The sequence below is a fragment of the Enhydra lutris genome, unplaced genomic scaffold (genome assembly GCF_002288905.1).
Source record: "Enhydra lutris kenyoni isolate GAN:26980312 unplaced genomic scaffold, ASM228890v2 scaffoldscaffold9, whole genome shotgun sequence".
Taxonomy (NCBI): domain Eukaryota; kingdom Metazoa; phylum Chordata; class Mammalia; order Carnivora; family Mustelidae; genus Enhydra; species Enhydra lutris.
The window spans coordinates 25925571-25942755 of NW_019154093.1; the positions used below are offsets into that span (position 1 = coordinate 25925571).

The following is a 17185-nucleotide window of genomic DNA, read 5'->3' on the forward strand; positions in this document are numbered from 1 at the left end:
TTGCTAGAGGGAGACACTACCCGCACTTAAGAGGCGGGTTATCCTATAATGTGTGAGACCAACATGCACAACAAAGAATTCCCCCATGTTCTGTCTATGATTTGAGTATGGGCAGGACGTTGAATTACCTAGAAATTCAAAGTTTCTTTGCACAGTTTGAGTGCACTTAGTTTTTCAGGACTGTAACAACTGTGTGCCTTGAGGGCAGACTGTATTTTATTTTTGTTTGGAACACGGCCAAGAGTTGTTCACCATTTGGGAATGTTGTGGTTCCCGACAGAAATACTTCCCATGGTGTTCGAACCGACACAGCGTTCCTGGGTCCGTCTGCACCTGCGGCGACTCTGAAGACAGGTCTACACATCTGACCACTTCGTAGGACCTCTAGTGCGGTTGCACCTGGGTATTTTCCTTATTGAAATCGGTGTCTTTTTATTATAAATGAGCTTTTATAAATTTCCTCCTGCATAATGATGGCATCGTATCGACTTCTAAAAAACTGTGAGTTAAGTTATATATCTATGAATTTCAGTTCAAGAATTTAAAGGAAACTTTATAAATATCTATCCTAAAAGGGGGGCACTGGGTCTGACGGGGTGGACACGGATCTTTTAATGACCTTAATCTATACACCCGTTTTGGTGGCGGGATGGAAGGTCTCAGCCTCCAGCCAGGCTATCTTTCACTCTGCTTCCACTCTGCCCCCTCGATGCCATCGCAGGACTGCTCCAAAATGCAAATAGAGTGCTTCACTGTCGGGGGTAAAAAGTCTAGATGCCCAAGCGCGGCTTCGGAGACTTCAGGGATCAGGCCCCTTCCCAGCTCTCCATGCCATTTTCCCTGGCACCTTTCCCTAGGGCAGCAGCCGCACACACAAACACCCCTCACACCGTCCCTCACTCTATCAATCTCTGCTCGTGCTTCTGCCTGGAAAGCCACCCCTACTTCACGTGGCTATGCCTTACGGACTCCCTGAAAATCAGCTCAGTGTCACCTCTGCCGGGCGCCTTCCCTGCCCTCTGGACTCCATTGGTTCTCCTTCTCTGGGCTTCTGCAGACCCCAGTGTTCATCTCTCCGATGGCACGTGTCACACTGAGTTGTAACTGTCCCGTTATTCTGTCTTCCCTATTAGACAAGCAACCACCTGCTAGTAGGAACGCTTTATTTTCTCATTCCCTGTCCTCTGTGTCTAGCGCCGTCTGGGACGCTACTCAGCTGCTCCATAAACGCCTGAGCCTGGAGGAAGTCTCTCTGTAAAGGTGAGTGAGTCATAGCAGAATCAATGCCTTCCCCGCACTTGGCCAAGTGAACAATTAAACTCCAAGATCGGTAAGTGCTGTGATCTCTGATAATTCTACTGTTGGTGGCAGGTTTTTCGTTCCTACTGTCTTTCTTTTCCCCCCACAAGGAACCAACAGATGGGCTGTGCACACTTTTCTGGAGAGAGCTATTAACATGTCTCCCTGGCTTCATGCCATCTGCTTCAGACCCAAGTACAATATCCAAAAGAAAAAAAAAAAGAAAAAAAAAAAGCACAGGGTAATTGGGTACATGTTTGGGACCTTGAAGGTCTCACTCGCTTTTTCCTTGCGGGTGGGGGTTCCTCTGCAGCCTGGGCCCTCCCCAGACCCGTGAGCTCAGGCTCTCCAGCCATGTGGCATTGGACATGCCTGATGGGACCCCTTGGTAGCCGCCTGCGGCGGAACTGGACAAGATAAGCCACTTGGTGGCTGCCACAGAAGCCACTTAGCAGCTTGATAACACTGACTCATTAATGTTCGACAGTGGAGGGAGGAGGTGCCACGGAGCATCTGTTTATGCAACGGAGTTCAGATCAATCATAAATCTCCTTGCTGCGAAGTGAAAGGGAACACCTGCATTACTGCCTCGCAGTTAGATCTCGAAGGAGACTTGGAAATTGCAGTTTATAACCAGATGCTTGCACCTGGGGATACCTTATTATCTGAATTTTAAAAAGTAGACTAAAATGTGAGAAAAACACTGACATTTAAGGGACTTCCCCAACACATATGCAGAATTTGTATGGTAATGCTTATTTACATGATCCCATCCATCCATCCATCCATTCATCCATCCATCCATCCATTCATTTGAAAAGAACCCTACTGGGTGTGAAGCACTGTTTCAGTCTCTGCAGATGCAGTGAAGAACAAAACATTAAAGAAAAAAAATCCCTTGCCCTTGTGGAGTTTACATGGATCCTCACAACGAGCCTCTGTGTAGTTGGTATCGGTATTTCTTTACTCTGTGTCTGAGATGCTGCAGCAGGCAGAGAGGACGGCTTGAGGCAGCGACCACAGGGCACAGTGCGGGGAGTGGGGAGAGCCAGTGCTCCTAATGGACAAGCTAGCAAACATCTGTTGACTGCTTACTTACAGAAACACCGCCAGGCACTGTTTTAAATGTTCCACTATGTGTATTAACTCATGCAGTCGTCAGACCAGCTCTACGCGGTGGAATGACCATCCCCATTTTACAGATAAGCTCCCTGAGGCTCAGAAGAGATTCAGCAGAGCGTGACACAGTTGGCTAGTGGCAGCGTCCGTATTTAATCACAGTACATTCTCTAAGCCCCCAGGCCAGCTCTGCCATGCACAAAAGAGGCCAAAGATCTAAACTTCATTACATGGGTGTTTTTCTAAATATTCCAGAAAGGTTAAAGGAAAAAAAATATAGGTCAGACAAGACATTTTCTTCTACTTTAAAAATAAGAGTCATGATAATAATAACAGTAACAACAAGAGCTGCCTTTGCTGATGGAAGCCTCTACGGGGTGCCAGCAAATTTCAAGGTGCTTCACTTTGTTTTCCCATTCAATTCTCACGATATTATTGCAAGGGAAGTATTATTTTCGATTCATTTATAAAGATTCAGAAACTCTGTGGGTGCCTAGGAGGCTCAGTGGGTTAAGCCTCTGCCTTCGACTCAGGTCATGATCTCAGGGTCCTGGAATCGAGCCCCGCATGGGGCTCTCTGCTCAGCAGGGAGCCGGCTCCCCGCCCCCCCCCCACCCTCTCTGCCTGCCTCTCTGCCTCCTTGTGATCTCTCTCTGTCAAGTAAATAAATAAAATCTTAAAAAAAAAAAAAAGATTCAGAAACTCTGGCTCTGGCGGGTTAAGTAATTTGCTCAGGAGTTTAAAATGTCCACAGACAAGCCCAGATTCAAACCCACTGCACTGGATGCAAAATCTCCCAGGGGTCCATCAGTACCGCTGTTCGTGTCCCTGGCTCTCCACCCCTGGCTGGACAACTGGGAACAGGTAGATGGCTCTTTAGTGTCTGCAGAGATTTTTAGAGCCTGTTCAAGGAGGAAAAGGCTGCTGGCTGACCACTCCCTGAAGTCCACTTTTGTTCCTCAGCCTAACTGATGCAGAAGCAGGCACTTGGCGAAGCAGAAATGTGTTCACTGAAATTAATTTTACACTTCCATTCTAAACACAGAGGTTGTGGAGGTAATCTACTGGTAATCTACCGATTTTTTTCTTTAGCAGCTGAAGAAACTGAATCTGGACACGAAGTGGCTTTTGTCCATAGTTTGCAACACAGCTGGTCAACTAGCAAGATTGAACCCAGGTCTTCAAGTCTTGATGTGACCCAGGCTCAGGAGAAGGCCCAGAGTGGTGGTGTGAGTGGCGTGGGCAGGTCCTTGGGTGCTTTTACTCACGTTAGGGCTGGGAGCCACGTGACTGTGTCACCCGCATTGACAGAGAAGGAGATGGAGACTCCTCACCTAGAGTACGCTTTACCTGGACACCTTCCTGGCTTCCTGCCTCACCCCTTCTCATCTGCTCACAGCTCACCTTGGCACGTGTCCCTCCTGACCACAATCTCCATTTACACTTGTCCTCCACCTGTGCCGAGGCCCCCGCACTCCACTCTGCATTTTCTTCTGGCCACACCACTTACCGTTTGTAGACATATTACAGAAATTCGTTACTTTTATGTTGTTGCCTGTCTCCCCAGTAGAAGGGAAGCTCTCTGAGGGCAGGCCCCGTGTCTGTTGTATTCATGGACCTAGAACAGGGCCCGACTCGTGTGGGCACTCAGTGAATACTTATGTAAGGAACATGTTGGCAAGCTGCCAAGTTTGGGGTCTCGAGTTCCCATGACCTGTCCCAGGACATCTTCACGGGTCAGATAATGAGGGCAAAGCATGGGTAGTCTCAAGGCAGGAAGGTGACACATTTCTGAAAGAAAACTTATTCTTCTTTATTTTTTTTTTAAGATTTTATTTATTTGGCAGAGAGAGATACAGCAAGAGAGGGAACACAAGCAGGGGGAGAGGGGGAGAGTGAGAAGCAGGCTCCCCACCGAGCAGGGAGCCTGATGCGGGCTCAATCCCAGGACCCTGGGATCATGACCTGAGCTGAAGGCAGACGCTTAATGACCGAGCCACCCAGGACCCCCTGGTATTTTTCTCTAAAAGACTGTATTCTATCACACTATTCTCAAGGAAATTTTAATATCCATCTTAGGTAAGAAAGACTAGTCATCACCACTGTCCCATTTTAGGGATGGGTAAAACAGATCTGGCTGGGAAGCTTAGCAATGAAATGTCTGGGTTTCTTGAAGATTCTAAAGTGTTAGAGCCAATGGCTACCGATCTCTGTTGCTTCTGAAAATTCTTAATGATCTCTGGGCTCGTGGGGAATAATTTTAACTACTTCAGAAGAGAGTACGAATTTTCACTTCACTTCAAATAACAGCAGGGTTCATATTTGGTGGCAAGAATTTGCTTCTAACATTATGTAATGAAAATTAATTTTTTATAGAAAAAAATGCCAGAAGATGTGTAATTGAAAATATTCAGGCTTGGGGCACCTGGATGACTCAATCGGTTAAGCGTTGGGGACTCCTAATTTCAGCTCAGGTCCTGATCTTGGGTGTTGTGAGACTGAGCCCTACGTCATCGGACACCACGCTCCGCAGACAGTCTGCTTGATGATTCTCCCTGTCCCTCTGCCCCCCTCCCTCTGCTTGCATGTGCACACTCTCTCTCCCTCAAATAAATACATACATAACACTGAAAAAAGAAAATATTCAGGCTCTCCTGGCTGTATATAAGAATAAGATAGAAAGATGAAGCCACAGATTTTCAAATATGTACTAAAGAAAGAGAACAGTCTTTAAGGCTCTCATGTATGTAAAGAGCAGAATACCACCTGTGGCCACATCCCAAGCAGAGTGGCCCGGCTATGTGGAGTGCCTGATGCCATGGAAACAAGTTATATGTGTTTACCCTGCTGTAAAAGTAGTATATATATTTTAACAGATGCTTGGAAAACAGAACAAAAACCTTCAAAATCACTAAGAGCCCCATCACCTTCCTAATTCACTCTTAGCAATCTGCTCTCTCCCCTTAGCATCCCACTTTGCACCGAGAACCTCCCCATTCTTGAGTCTCTACCAAAGGAGGCAGACACGTCCCATCAATCAGATCTCCAGAGGTCTGTGGAGGGCTCCTGTCCCCCACTTGCCATCCTCCCTTCCTCTGGCTGAGATGGACAGGAGGAAACGAACTTGTGTTGAATGTGGCATGGTCAGGTATGGCCTGGGCTCCCTGAAGCTGTGAACTGAGTGCCCTAGAATCTTGACCTTTCCAGGTGAAAGACGCCCAAATCCCAGCCTACAGCGTCCCACAGATTTGTAAACACTCTCCCACCTGCCAATGGTGGCTTCTCCATGTCACTGAAGAGTCACGAGGAGAGGCTGGTGGCTCCACAGGTGTCTGGTGTAACTGGACAGCTGGTTTAAGTCAACCCTTTCTCTCCCCTGGCGGGCGGAGACCGAAGGAAGGGAAGCAGGTGGAGGACAGCTTACCTGAGGGTACAGCAGCAGTGCCGAAAGGTACAGAACTAAACATGTCTGCACTCGCCGGGAGCGTCTGAGATGAAGACGGGATAAAGGCATCACCTGGAGTTGCAGGAGTCTGTCAGACAGAGAGAGGCAGAGGGCGTGTGAGGCTGCTGGGAGACCTGGCTCAGCACTCATTCAGGTTGGGAGGCAGCAGGTGCACGAAGTAAGGGGGATGTGCTGCCAAAGCCAGCCGCAGTCCAAGCCACAGATGTGGTGGGCAGCCCATGAGCTGGCTGTAGACACTGACCATAGAACAGGAGACATGATACCTACCTTTAGAGCAGCTGTGATCATAAAGGGAGATCATGCATTTATATCACTTAGTACCGGGCTGAGGCACGTTAGCAGGTGCTCAGCAAACAGGGACCAGTATCACGACTCTTCGGTTTGAGCCCCTGCCCCTTGGGGGTGTTATTCCAGCCATCAAATTATACCACGATATGTGGTTTTCAGCCTTTAGAGGTGGTCAGCTGAAATTGACACGCACCTGTGCAGGACCTACTGTGAGCCTAGCTCAGGGCTTGTCACGTAAGGTGTGGTAAATAAAGAGCCTGACTAAGTGCACCAACAAAGCTTAGCGACTAGAGCAGAGACCCTCGCCTCCTGGTGCCTCCCAGAATTCTGCCTGAATCTTTACGTGCAAAGAAAAAGAAATATTTTCAAGTAGATGATAAAAAAACCCGAAGCCTGAGGATCAGGGAATGTGACATGCCCAGCCCATGCTGGGATCTGAGAGGTCTATTGCAGGAACTGGCGGGTCAGGTGAGGGGTACCGAAATAAATCCGACAGACGGGAGGGATACTGAGGGGTATCCTTGATGCTCAACCCTGAGCATCAGTACTTGGGTTTGTAAAGGCCCACACCCATTCACAACAGGCTTTTGCCTACAAAGTATGTCTATTTGATGCCATAATATCCTTATTTTTCTTTTCCCCTTGGAATAGACTGGGGCAGGCAATTAATCCCGAAACCATGGCAATTAGACAAGGCCATTTTTAGACCAGCAGCCTGCGGGAGGAATGGCATTGTTCTGGGGTTTATTTAATACCCATTTGGACTGCCCTTGGGTTCAGGGCCAGAAACACAGCCGTGCGCTGCTGCATTAAGCACTTTTAAACACAATCGACGCGGATCTGTTTTCCCCATGTGACCCTGGGGGAGCCCCATGCCCCCTCTGGGCCTCAGTTTGCTCATCTGTAAAATGAAGGGGATGGGTCAGAAGGTCTCTTCAGGCCTTTCTAGCTCCACAGCTGGAGTTTCTCAGTGCCCAAGATGCAGCTGTCACCCCCGGGACAGAGGAGAGAAAGAGACTGGTTAGAGCCACCCCAGCTTCTCCGGAGACAGGAGCTGCTTTCTGCACAGTCAGATCTGCTCAGGACATCAGGTGTCTGGAGCAGGGCAGCTGTGTCTAGAGCCCCTGGTGGCAGCTGTGGGCAGTAAAGTCTCGTGCCATCTGTTACCAGGGGTGAGGTTCCAGCTTTTCCTCTGGGAGGCGCATCTCGCCAATGAACCCGAGCACCATCCCTAGGTCTGCAGGACCGCGCAAAGCCCAGAGGCGCTGCCCCCTTCCCAGCATCTTCTGCAGGTACAAGTGCAGCACCCTGCTCTCTATGCGTCCCCCAACTCCGGGGAATGGGCAGGGGAGGACCTGGAGGGACCACTTCCATTCTGTTCTTTTCTGTGGCCTTTGAATGCAACCAGTTCTCAAAGCACTGGGATTCAATTTTGCTTCGGGTTTCATTCTTTTTTCTTCTTTTCATTTTTCAGCTAGGGTTCCCCGCAATCTCTGTTCCTCTGCAAGCAGTGACTTACAACGACAAGCAATGGGATAGATACCCCAGCTGCAACGCCACCTGGGAATCCAAAGCTTCAGGAGAAGCTCAGCTCAGCTGGGTGGCGGGGGGCAGGGGAGGAAGGAGGAGATAAAATGAAGGGGAGAGAGGACGGAAGGAAGGCAGGAGGCGGGACAAGGCAGAAGATACTGGGGGAGAAGGTGCTTCCTTTCCTGGGATGAACACCTGGCTGGGTGGGCTCTGGGTGGGGACCGACAAATGGCCCACCATACCTGTGGTCTTGTTGAATTTCTTGCCCATATTCCCAACTGGACCATGTGGTCCTTGCAAGCAAGGACCTCATCCCGTTTAGGTCTTTCTGCCCTGCCCAGCAGAAAAGCAAGTACCCCGTGGGGTCCTCTAACTGCTGATGCATGGTTTCACTTACTTCTCGAAACAGAAGCAGGTATCATAATTCCTTTAAAAAGCAGCAGAGGAAACCGAGGTTTAGGATAGCCGGTTAATTTGCCCAAATCACGCAGCTTGCAAGAGGCCGAGGTGAGACCCACCAGCAGCCCTCTTTGGCCCAAAGCCCACGTTCTTGTCACCATGCTGCTGGAGAAGGAAAGGGGCAGGACGGAGGGCTGAGCTGCAGTGCATACTTACGGGGGGAGAGGTTATATCAGGAGGGGTGGACATGTCCCCAAAAAGTTCTAATTGGGTCACAGCCTGAAAAGACAAAAAGAGAGTGATGTCACCACAAGAGAAGTCGAGGCTGTTGGGCACTGCTTTAAAACCGTATGACATGAGGACCCCTGTTCCTTTGTCATCATGACTGTATACACAATAAGCCCAGCTGGTCATTGCCATTACCTCCTGATGCTAAAGACAACACCTGGGAGGCAGCCAGAATCAATTCTTGCTTCGGTGTGTCTGGCAGCATATCTGGGCTTAGTTAAGGAAATTTGGGCTTATCCACCTCCCATAACCCATCACCCTGCTTCGCGCTGACTCGCCATCAAGGGCAGCATACTCTCTCTTCTCCAGGAGATAAAGGCAAGAGGGCGATTCCCTCACTGCTTTCCTTCTCTGCGTGCACACACATGTACAAAGTGCCTTCCACGTGCCAGATACAGTGAGATGTGACACTTCGTAGCCACTTCTCACAGCAAATGCTCCCAAGACCATGAACCTGTGAGAAAAGGATCATCATCCCCATTTTTACAGATGAACCAACTGAGTCTCACAGAAGTGACCACAAAGTCACCCAGGCCAGGACTGGAATGTTCCACCTACGGAGCAATGTAGTCAAATGACAGTCTCTGAAAGAGTCAGTCTTCAGGATAAAAAATATCATTGGAGGAAAAGAAAACATATCATTTAATACCAAGAAAGGCATCAAAAACAGCCCAGTATATACACTATTAATCACTGCTAGGAACTTCACCACTGCAGACACTGTATCCTCTCTATCCCCATCCATCATACAGGACTGTCTGAGGAAGGCCAGCCAGAGCAGCAGAAGAAAGTCTTTAAGATATACTTAGAAATTAATCTGCATACACTTTGAGCTTCAGAGACCGCAGGGAGTCTATGGCTAGGAACCAAATGGCCTGCCTTAAATACATGATCATATGCTTTGTATGAAATCTGCCCACTGGGGAGAAAACTCTTTTGTCTCACCTCTGGATTTTAAGTGACAGCTTGTGATTGGGGGACCCTAAAAATATTAATCAATTTAAAGGACTGAAAAAGTCTGCCTGCCTGCCCTCCAGGGACCCCTGCCCCTGAATTCTACAGTAACCAGGCATGGCTAGATCGCTACACTTAGTGCCAAAAAAGGATTATGCTCTCCTTCTGATGAGTGAGCGAGTTACGGGCGCTGGAGAAGGTCCCACACCTGTTGATAGATTCAGCCCCAACCTCTGCAACTCCCTGGGGCTACAGTTCCCTCACCTGGACAGTAAAAATGATAATACCTCCTTCAGATTTATTGACAATATTCATAACAGCACTTCTTTTGAAGTTTGTCTACGCCTGGTTAAAAAGGCACAAAAGGCTCTTTTTGCTGAAAGAAGTTTAGCTTGGTTAATGAACTTTAAACTCTTCCCCCTCAGCTTTCAGACTGAGTAACGTGGTGCTGGGCACACAGGAGGGCCCTACACACATATTAATTTCCTTCCCAACTACACAATGCTTTTTCCATACACACAGAACACCTGGGAGGTGTTCCGGGTGAACAGAATACTGAGACAGGCCAAGCCCCAGCCTGCCGGGAGCTTGTAGGCTGGTGGAATGATCCACAGAAGTTGGCAGTTTCAAGGCAATGTGGCGGGGATGGCAACAGAGGTCTCTGTGGGAGGACAGAGAAAGGGAGTCTGCCAGCTTTTGGCAAAGAAACTTAAGGAGGGTTTTATTTATTTATTTTTTAAAGGTGTTACTCATTTATTAGAGAGAAAGAGAGAGTAGGAGAGAGAGAGAGCAGGAGCAGAGGGAGAGGGAGAAGCAGGCTCCCCGTTGAGCAGAGAGCCCAATGTGGGGCTCGATTCCAGGACCCTGGGATCATGACCCAAGCGAAAGGCAGATGCTTAACTGACTAAGCCACCCAGGCGCCCCTTAAGGAGTGTTTGCTAAAGGAGAACAGACCTGATCTGAATTCTGAAGATGAAAAGGAGTTAGCCGGGCAAACAAGAAGAGGAAGGACAATCCAGTCTGGTGCAAGCCAGGACATAGCAGAAAGGAGAGAGGCCTGAAGAGTTGAGCAGGTGCGCAGAAGAGCAATTTGTAACAAGTATGAAGGTGGGGGGGAGCAGGAGGAGGCCAGCAAAGTGGACAGGGTGAGTTCTCAGTGGTACCAGACTTGGCTAGACTCTAGATCCTCTCTTGTCTTAGGGAAAGAGTCTTGACCATGTTTACAACATTTTATGTTATTTGGTGAAACTATGGCAATCCTTATGCTCTCTCTTCCTGATTACTATTAAGGAATACTTCTATTGAATCAATTAACGTGAAGCTTCTAGGCTTCCTTGCAATTGGGACTCAATGCTTTTAAAATGGCCTACAACTATTTTCAGAGGTAGGAAAATAATAAAATGAAGTTAATAATTAAGTCACACAATTTACATTTCAAATGTATTGAACTTGTGTCACTTTTACTAACATCATAAATATAATTTATTGGCTAATTTTCTCCTTAAGCACAACTTTTAAAATAACCTTCATTTTTGAGATATAGACTTTCCTCTTGCCAGATGATTTTCAGTGAAGGATTAAACGAGAAAAACATGCAGAGGCAGAAAACATAGATTGTTATTTCATTCCATTGGATTTGCTGTTTAAATAGAAACTAGAGTTAATTAAATTTTATAGAAAAGGGGGATTCTTAGGCCATAAAATTAAAAATAATTCTAATAAGCATTTATGTTTGAGAATCTGGAATAATATCTATGTTCACACCACTCCCCCCACCATGTTAGCCCTAGTGCTTTCATTTGTAACCCAACGAACTATGTTCCATCTGATAATACTGTTGTAATTAATCACTTTAATGGCCTCAAGAGAATTAAAAGTAACCATTCACATTTGTAAAACATTTTTATAGTTTGTAATACATTTTCCAATACATTATCATCATGTCTGATGCTCACTGAGCTCACTGGTGGCATAGCTGTCTCTCGAGCTTTCCTTCGCACGGTGAGCAGAGACCAAGAGGTGACACGACTTTCCGATGGCTGGTGGGCCAGAAGAAGCTGGGCTTGACCCAAAGGCCAAACAACACCTCATTTATCTATCCCTACACAAGCCCTAGTTAGCCTTCCTAGATGGTGGGTGTGTGGCTACCATATTCTCTAACCAGAAGCTAGGTTTCCTAAAGGGTCTGCTGTAATGGACATCCATCTGAAGAACTCAACTGGAAGGTAGGTTCAAGGTACCTATTGGCCTTTCCATTACCAGCTCTTCAGATGTCTGCAGGTAGTGATGAGGCTGCTGATGGCAGATTCTGCCTGCTTCAGGCCCTGGGCATCTCCCAGGGTAAGCAGAGGGATACTGGAAGCTGCCCCATCCAGTAAAGGGGAGAAGGATAGCTTGGCTGTTGAGGAAGAAAGCCCTCAATCTCTCCCTCGGGCCAAACCTTTCACAGCCACTTTTTGACATGAACCAGTGATAGTTTTCGAATAATATTTAGAGTACTGTGCCACTGCTGTTTTGAGATTAGTACCCTGGTCCTTCTTTCAACTAAATGGCTGCAGGTGGACTCTGAGGCCCCCTCCTGCAGAGAAATCCTAAAAGTGCCACAGATGAAGACAGAGATGTCCTTGGGCCTGTCACAGGCCCACTCCTTACGTTTTGGCATCAGGAGCTCCTTCGTGTAGGAAAAGTATGGGAACCCTAGCGTGCATCAGCTGTTGTACCAAGAACAGGGGACAAGAACCTGTTCCTGTTCCTACTCTCATGGGCTGGCTGCTTGATGGAAAGTCAGACTCGTCAACAGGATCAAGGCAGCGTAATGGAGAAGACAGACACAGGGTTACAACAGGAAGGACCATCTCAGGGCCTTTGCACATGTTCCTCCTCCTACTGAGAACATTTATTCCTTCCCCAGTTGCCTTTCCTACCCATCCTTCAGGACAGAAATTAGAGGACTTTTTTTTTTTCTTTCTTTCTCTAAGTGTTTCCTAACTCAGTTTGCACCCCATGGCACTGTCCAGAACAGCTTATAGGATACTCAGATCAGCAGTTCTCAACCTTGGATGTACCTATGGGAAAAGACTAATGTCTGCTTTCCACTCCTAGAGACTCTGAATGAGTCGGTTTGAAAGTATAGCCTAGTACCTGCGACTTTAAAAGCTCTCCTGGTGATGCTGATTTGCAGCCAAGGTCGAGGACCCCTGTCCTAGACCCAACACCCTCCCATCGGAGGTGATACTATTCACTGGTCTGTGTATCGACCGATCTGAATAAACACTGGCTGTCATCCAGTACATCTGGTCCGGGGTATACCGACCACATGGCCACCTTGCTTGGTTTTTCTTCACTTATGAGCACCCAGCACATTCTGCTTATGCGCCCAAAACCCCGGGGTACTATCATATTACACTACGGTAGACTAACCTACCTCATCTTTCCCATGCTGTGCACTGCTGCATGGGGACACTGTAAGCCCCTTGAGGACAGTGCCTGTGTCCTCCTGCTCTACCGAATGTCTAGCAGCTATCAGAATGCCTGGGACATGTTGGGAGCTTGAAAAAATATTTGTTGAATGTCACGAGGTCAGTTCCTCTCCAATATACAATCTCAACACAAACACACGTGTACTCAGACACACATCCTCTCTGACCTCACCACGGGGCTCACCAATAATCCGCCCATGAACATTAGACTAGATGCCCATGAGAACAGAGCTGGCACCTGCCATTCGTGCAGTCTGGATGTGAAGAACATGGAATGCATGAGAATGACCATAGTGATCCTCATTCACCAAGAGCCTGGAGGCCTTACCTTCACTGCCTCCAAAATCTCCTCAAAGTCCATCGGCAGGTTTCTGTTCTGTAACCACAAGGCATGACTCATGAGCGTGAAATGAACAATGGGATAATGACCAGGAAGAGTTAACCAGAAAGGGCCCTCTCGTTCTTACCGGGGTGGCGGCGGCAAACCGTTCTTCAAAATCCTCAAATGGGTGACCGTTCTGAAAGTGTAAGGGATGATGAATGAGGATGAAGAGTCGGACACACAATGGCATGGATTTATGGGTTTAATGATGATGGGATCTATGCTTTCCACTCCCATGGTCTCCCTGGGCAGGAGCTGCTCCCAGCAGAAGCAGATGATAAAACACAGGCCTGATTGGAGGAAATCCATAGTGGTAAGATTGTAGGTTTCAAGTCTATCTTCCCGCAATTCCAGACATTACCTAGCCTGCCTCGATGGTGGCAACAGATAAGAGCATGGTGTTTATTGACACTCAAGATTTTTGCTTTAAAAGCAGAAAAATAGTATCATGTGGTTTGGCCAAACTCTTAACTCTTTGGAGCAGTATGTGAACAGCTGCTTTGTGAGGGCACTTATGCATGCTGTCCCCTCTGCTGGAAACGCTCTTCTCATCTCTGCAAGCGTGAAGCACCAAATCTCTCAAACCCGGGTGGACGGCCACCTCTTCCATGAAGTTCCCCTTGATCCTCTGAGCTGGAAATCATCAGAGTAATAACACATCACCTGTGCCGGCTACATTGTGCTTCTGGAAGCAGGACCATGCTGTCTTTGCTCCCAAATCCTGGCCACTTGCAGAGGATATGGCACCTAGCAGTGCTCAAAAATATATGAAAGAGGGGTGCCTGGGGGGCTCACTCATTAAGCGGCTGCCTTCGGCTCAGGTCATGGCCCCAGGGTCCTGGGATCTAGCCCCGTACTGGGCTCCCTGCTCAGCAGGAAGCCTATTTCTCCCTCTCCCACTCCTCCTGCTTGTGTTCCCTCTCTTGCTGTGCCTCTCTGTCAAATATATATGTATATATGTATATATGTATATGTATATATGTATATATATACGTGTGTGTGTGTGTGTGTGTATGTTGTATTTTTTTTAAAGAAGATTTTATTTATTTATTTGACAGAGGTCACAAGTAGGCAGAGAGGCAGGCAGAGATGGGGGGGAAGCAGACTCCCTGCTGAGCAGAGAGCCCTTGGGGGGCTCGATCCCAAGACCCCGAGATCAAGACCTGAGCTGAAGGCAGAGGCTTTAACCCACTGAGCCACCCAGGCGCCCCTATATGTGTATTTCAAAAGTAGCTGGCAGTTGACTGAATCTAATTTTGTTAGTTTTGTATTTTATTGTTCATAATTGTTGAGGGTTTTGTCAAACGACTCTGTATTGCTGGATCGGCATCCATTGATGTGTCTGGGCTAACTTCAGGTGCCCTGAATGGACACCAGCCCTGCCCACTAGTAGGCCCCAGATAAACCACCTGCAGAGTCGCAAGTAATTACAAACACCTAATGTGACTTCCCCAAAGGCCTTGTGATCAGCAGTCTCCCCCCTCCTTCTCCTATGTGCCCCTTAGATAAGACCCCTGTGGAGCTTACCAAAACCCTGCTCTTTTTCGTGTGATTTAACCAATCCAGCCTTAGTCTGGGGACCCCGAAGCACTTCACTTGTGGGCCTTAATAAAGGCACACACCTCAGGTCCTGCCATACTTTCTCCACTTGCACTTTCTCCATGTTCCTTGACTTTCCCAGATGACCTCTTGAGGCGTGCTCTGTACTCCTCTAGGATGTGTAAGAAACTTCTCTACTGTGATTCCCTTTCAGTCTTCTGGTATACTGTGCTCACTGTCTGACACCCTGCTTAACAAATGTTAACTACCAAAGCCACACTGATAATATATATTATTAGTAATGCACATAATACCTATTATATATGTTTTTTAGTCACTATGTTTCGGTCAATATGCCCCAGCTGATTATTTTTTGGATGATTTCCAAGCAGCGCAACATTAATATGAACCTGACGATATTGACATTAAAATGGAATTACTACGTGTGAACAGAAATGGTGGCAATCATTCCCTGCTTTTGAGGAGAGCTTCCTATTGGCGATGAAGGACTGGAGAAACCATCCCCTGTCATCACTTCCACCCCACTCTGGAGGAAAGGTGACTGTGTGAGGACAGTCAGCCCTAGTCACAGAGCTGCAGAGCAGAGCGGCAGAACCAACGTGCTCATGCCCACCACAGCAGGGCCTTTGGGCATCCCCCAACCAAGTCTGTTCTCAACTGCCTGCTTCCACCAGGTCCTGCTCACCGGAAGCAACCATGGCAAAGAGGAAAGGAAGAGTAACCACATCAGCTAACCACATAAATTATTATATTATGATGATTCTATTTGGCCAGTGGTGGGGACGGTGGGGGGAGGCCATATTAGCCTAAGTGATCCCGTAATCTATGGTGTGGCCTGAAAGGTTAAGGTTATGTCGCTACTATCCTTTATAAATTCCCACACTTCTGGGGATTTATGGCACAGCCCCTACCAACTAGCTCTGGGTCATAACTTTTAATAAAAACATTTTTTAGTGTCCAAAATCTCATTACATCTGTCCAATATAAAAAAGCAAATGGCTTCAGAGCATGATGGATGAATTAAATAAATCTGAAAAACAGCCTGTGGTAGAGTCTCATAAAACCCCCACCACATAATGAAAATGTGTGAGGATAACCAGCATTGGTGTGAGTCTGTCACTTCCCTGGTGACAGAGGGGGTGGCCTTTGGTGAGGAGTGGAGTTGCGGTGGGAGGAGGCCATTTCCGTCCACTCGGACGAAGTGTGGTCTGGGCGTGTGAACAAAGGCACCTCTCTGGAGTCACACAGACGGGGACCGAACCCCAACTGTGCCACATACAGTCTGAGGGATCCTGGACAACAGGCTAGTCAGCCTGTTTCCTCACCTTTAAAGTGCAGGTGATAAAGCTAATGCTGACTCAGGTTTATTGAGAGGATTAACTGAGCTGTGTGTGTGTGTGTGAGGTCTTGTTTGGTGCCTGGCACATAGTAGGTGCTCAATCAATAGCAGCAGTTCCCAGTATCTTCTCATCCTGTCTCATCTGGTACACTTTTGGAATGCACAGGCACACATTTTTTAATGTTAGAAAATTACTATTAGATGATATTTGGAAAAAGCAAGAGAAATTAAAAAACAATCCTCTGGGAGGCCCATCTTTAGAAACTACCCCTGCTTGAGAGGATAGACCAGACACCATGTAAAAGGTTGCCCCGTACTTCCTGGCCTTTAGCCCTGAAACCCTTCAGTCTGTCCTTGACCCTGTCTTATTCCTCATGTCTCCCTTCTGGCCACAGTCTTGCCCAATCACCCTCCAGGACACACCTCTTGTTTCCGGTGCTGGTGGTGACCTTCTTCTTTTAATCGTGGCTCAGTCATTCTTTGGAACCCCATCCTCCTGTCGGGAGCAAGCTTCAGGGACACCCTGTGCATTTGATCCAGCCGGTGGGGAGACCCTGCCATCAGGGCACTTCTTCCCTGTTGAGTCTCATGGTCAGGACGTGGAAACTATTCCCTAGCCACCACCGTGCCCCGCCCAACCCCCCATCAATCCCCAGCTTGCTTTACCCACCATTACTACTAAGAGTTTTTGTTCATTCATTTTCAAGTCTTCTTTTTCCCCTTATAGATATGTTTCTCACATGTATTATTATGGGATGCATGCACCTTTGGATTCTGCTTCTCAAGACTCAGTAGGACCTCAAATTTACTCATCAGGTACATTTCCAGCAAGGGTTTAACAGAAGAGATTCTCTGGTGTTGTTTCAAGACCGTTCTAGCCTGAATCTCATGAAGACATTGAAAGAAAGCTTCCGCAGAGAGTCCATCTTCCCAGAGTCTCTTTTTGGAGCAGAGGGGGGACACTGTAGTCCCATAATTGAACAAAATAACTACTAAGGCCAGACTCCTGTTCATCTTACAGCGAATGTGACAGTGGTTGAGGTGGGCGGTGGGTGAACGCGTCACAGAGCATGAAAATGTAT

The 17185-nt window shown here is 47.6% G+C and overlaps 1 protein-coding gene across 1 annotated transcript in view; it reads right to left on the reverse strand.

The window, feature by feature from the left end:
- The window catches only part of LOC111143422 (DAB1, reelin adaptor protein), a 270575-nt gene that overhangs the window by 18111 nt on the left and 235279 nt on the right, over positions 1-17185 (reverse strand). Inside the window, exons 9-10 of the mRNA XM_022497154.1 lie at positions 8318-8380; positions 5843-5951 (exon numbers count right to left, since the gene is read on the reverse strand). Coding sequence (XP_022352862.1) covers positions 5843-5951; positions 8318-8380 — 172 coding nt within the window. The remainder of the gene's footprint in view (positions 1-5842; positions 5952-8317; positions 8381-17185) is intronic.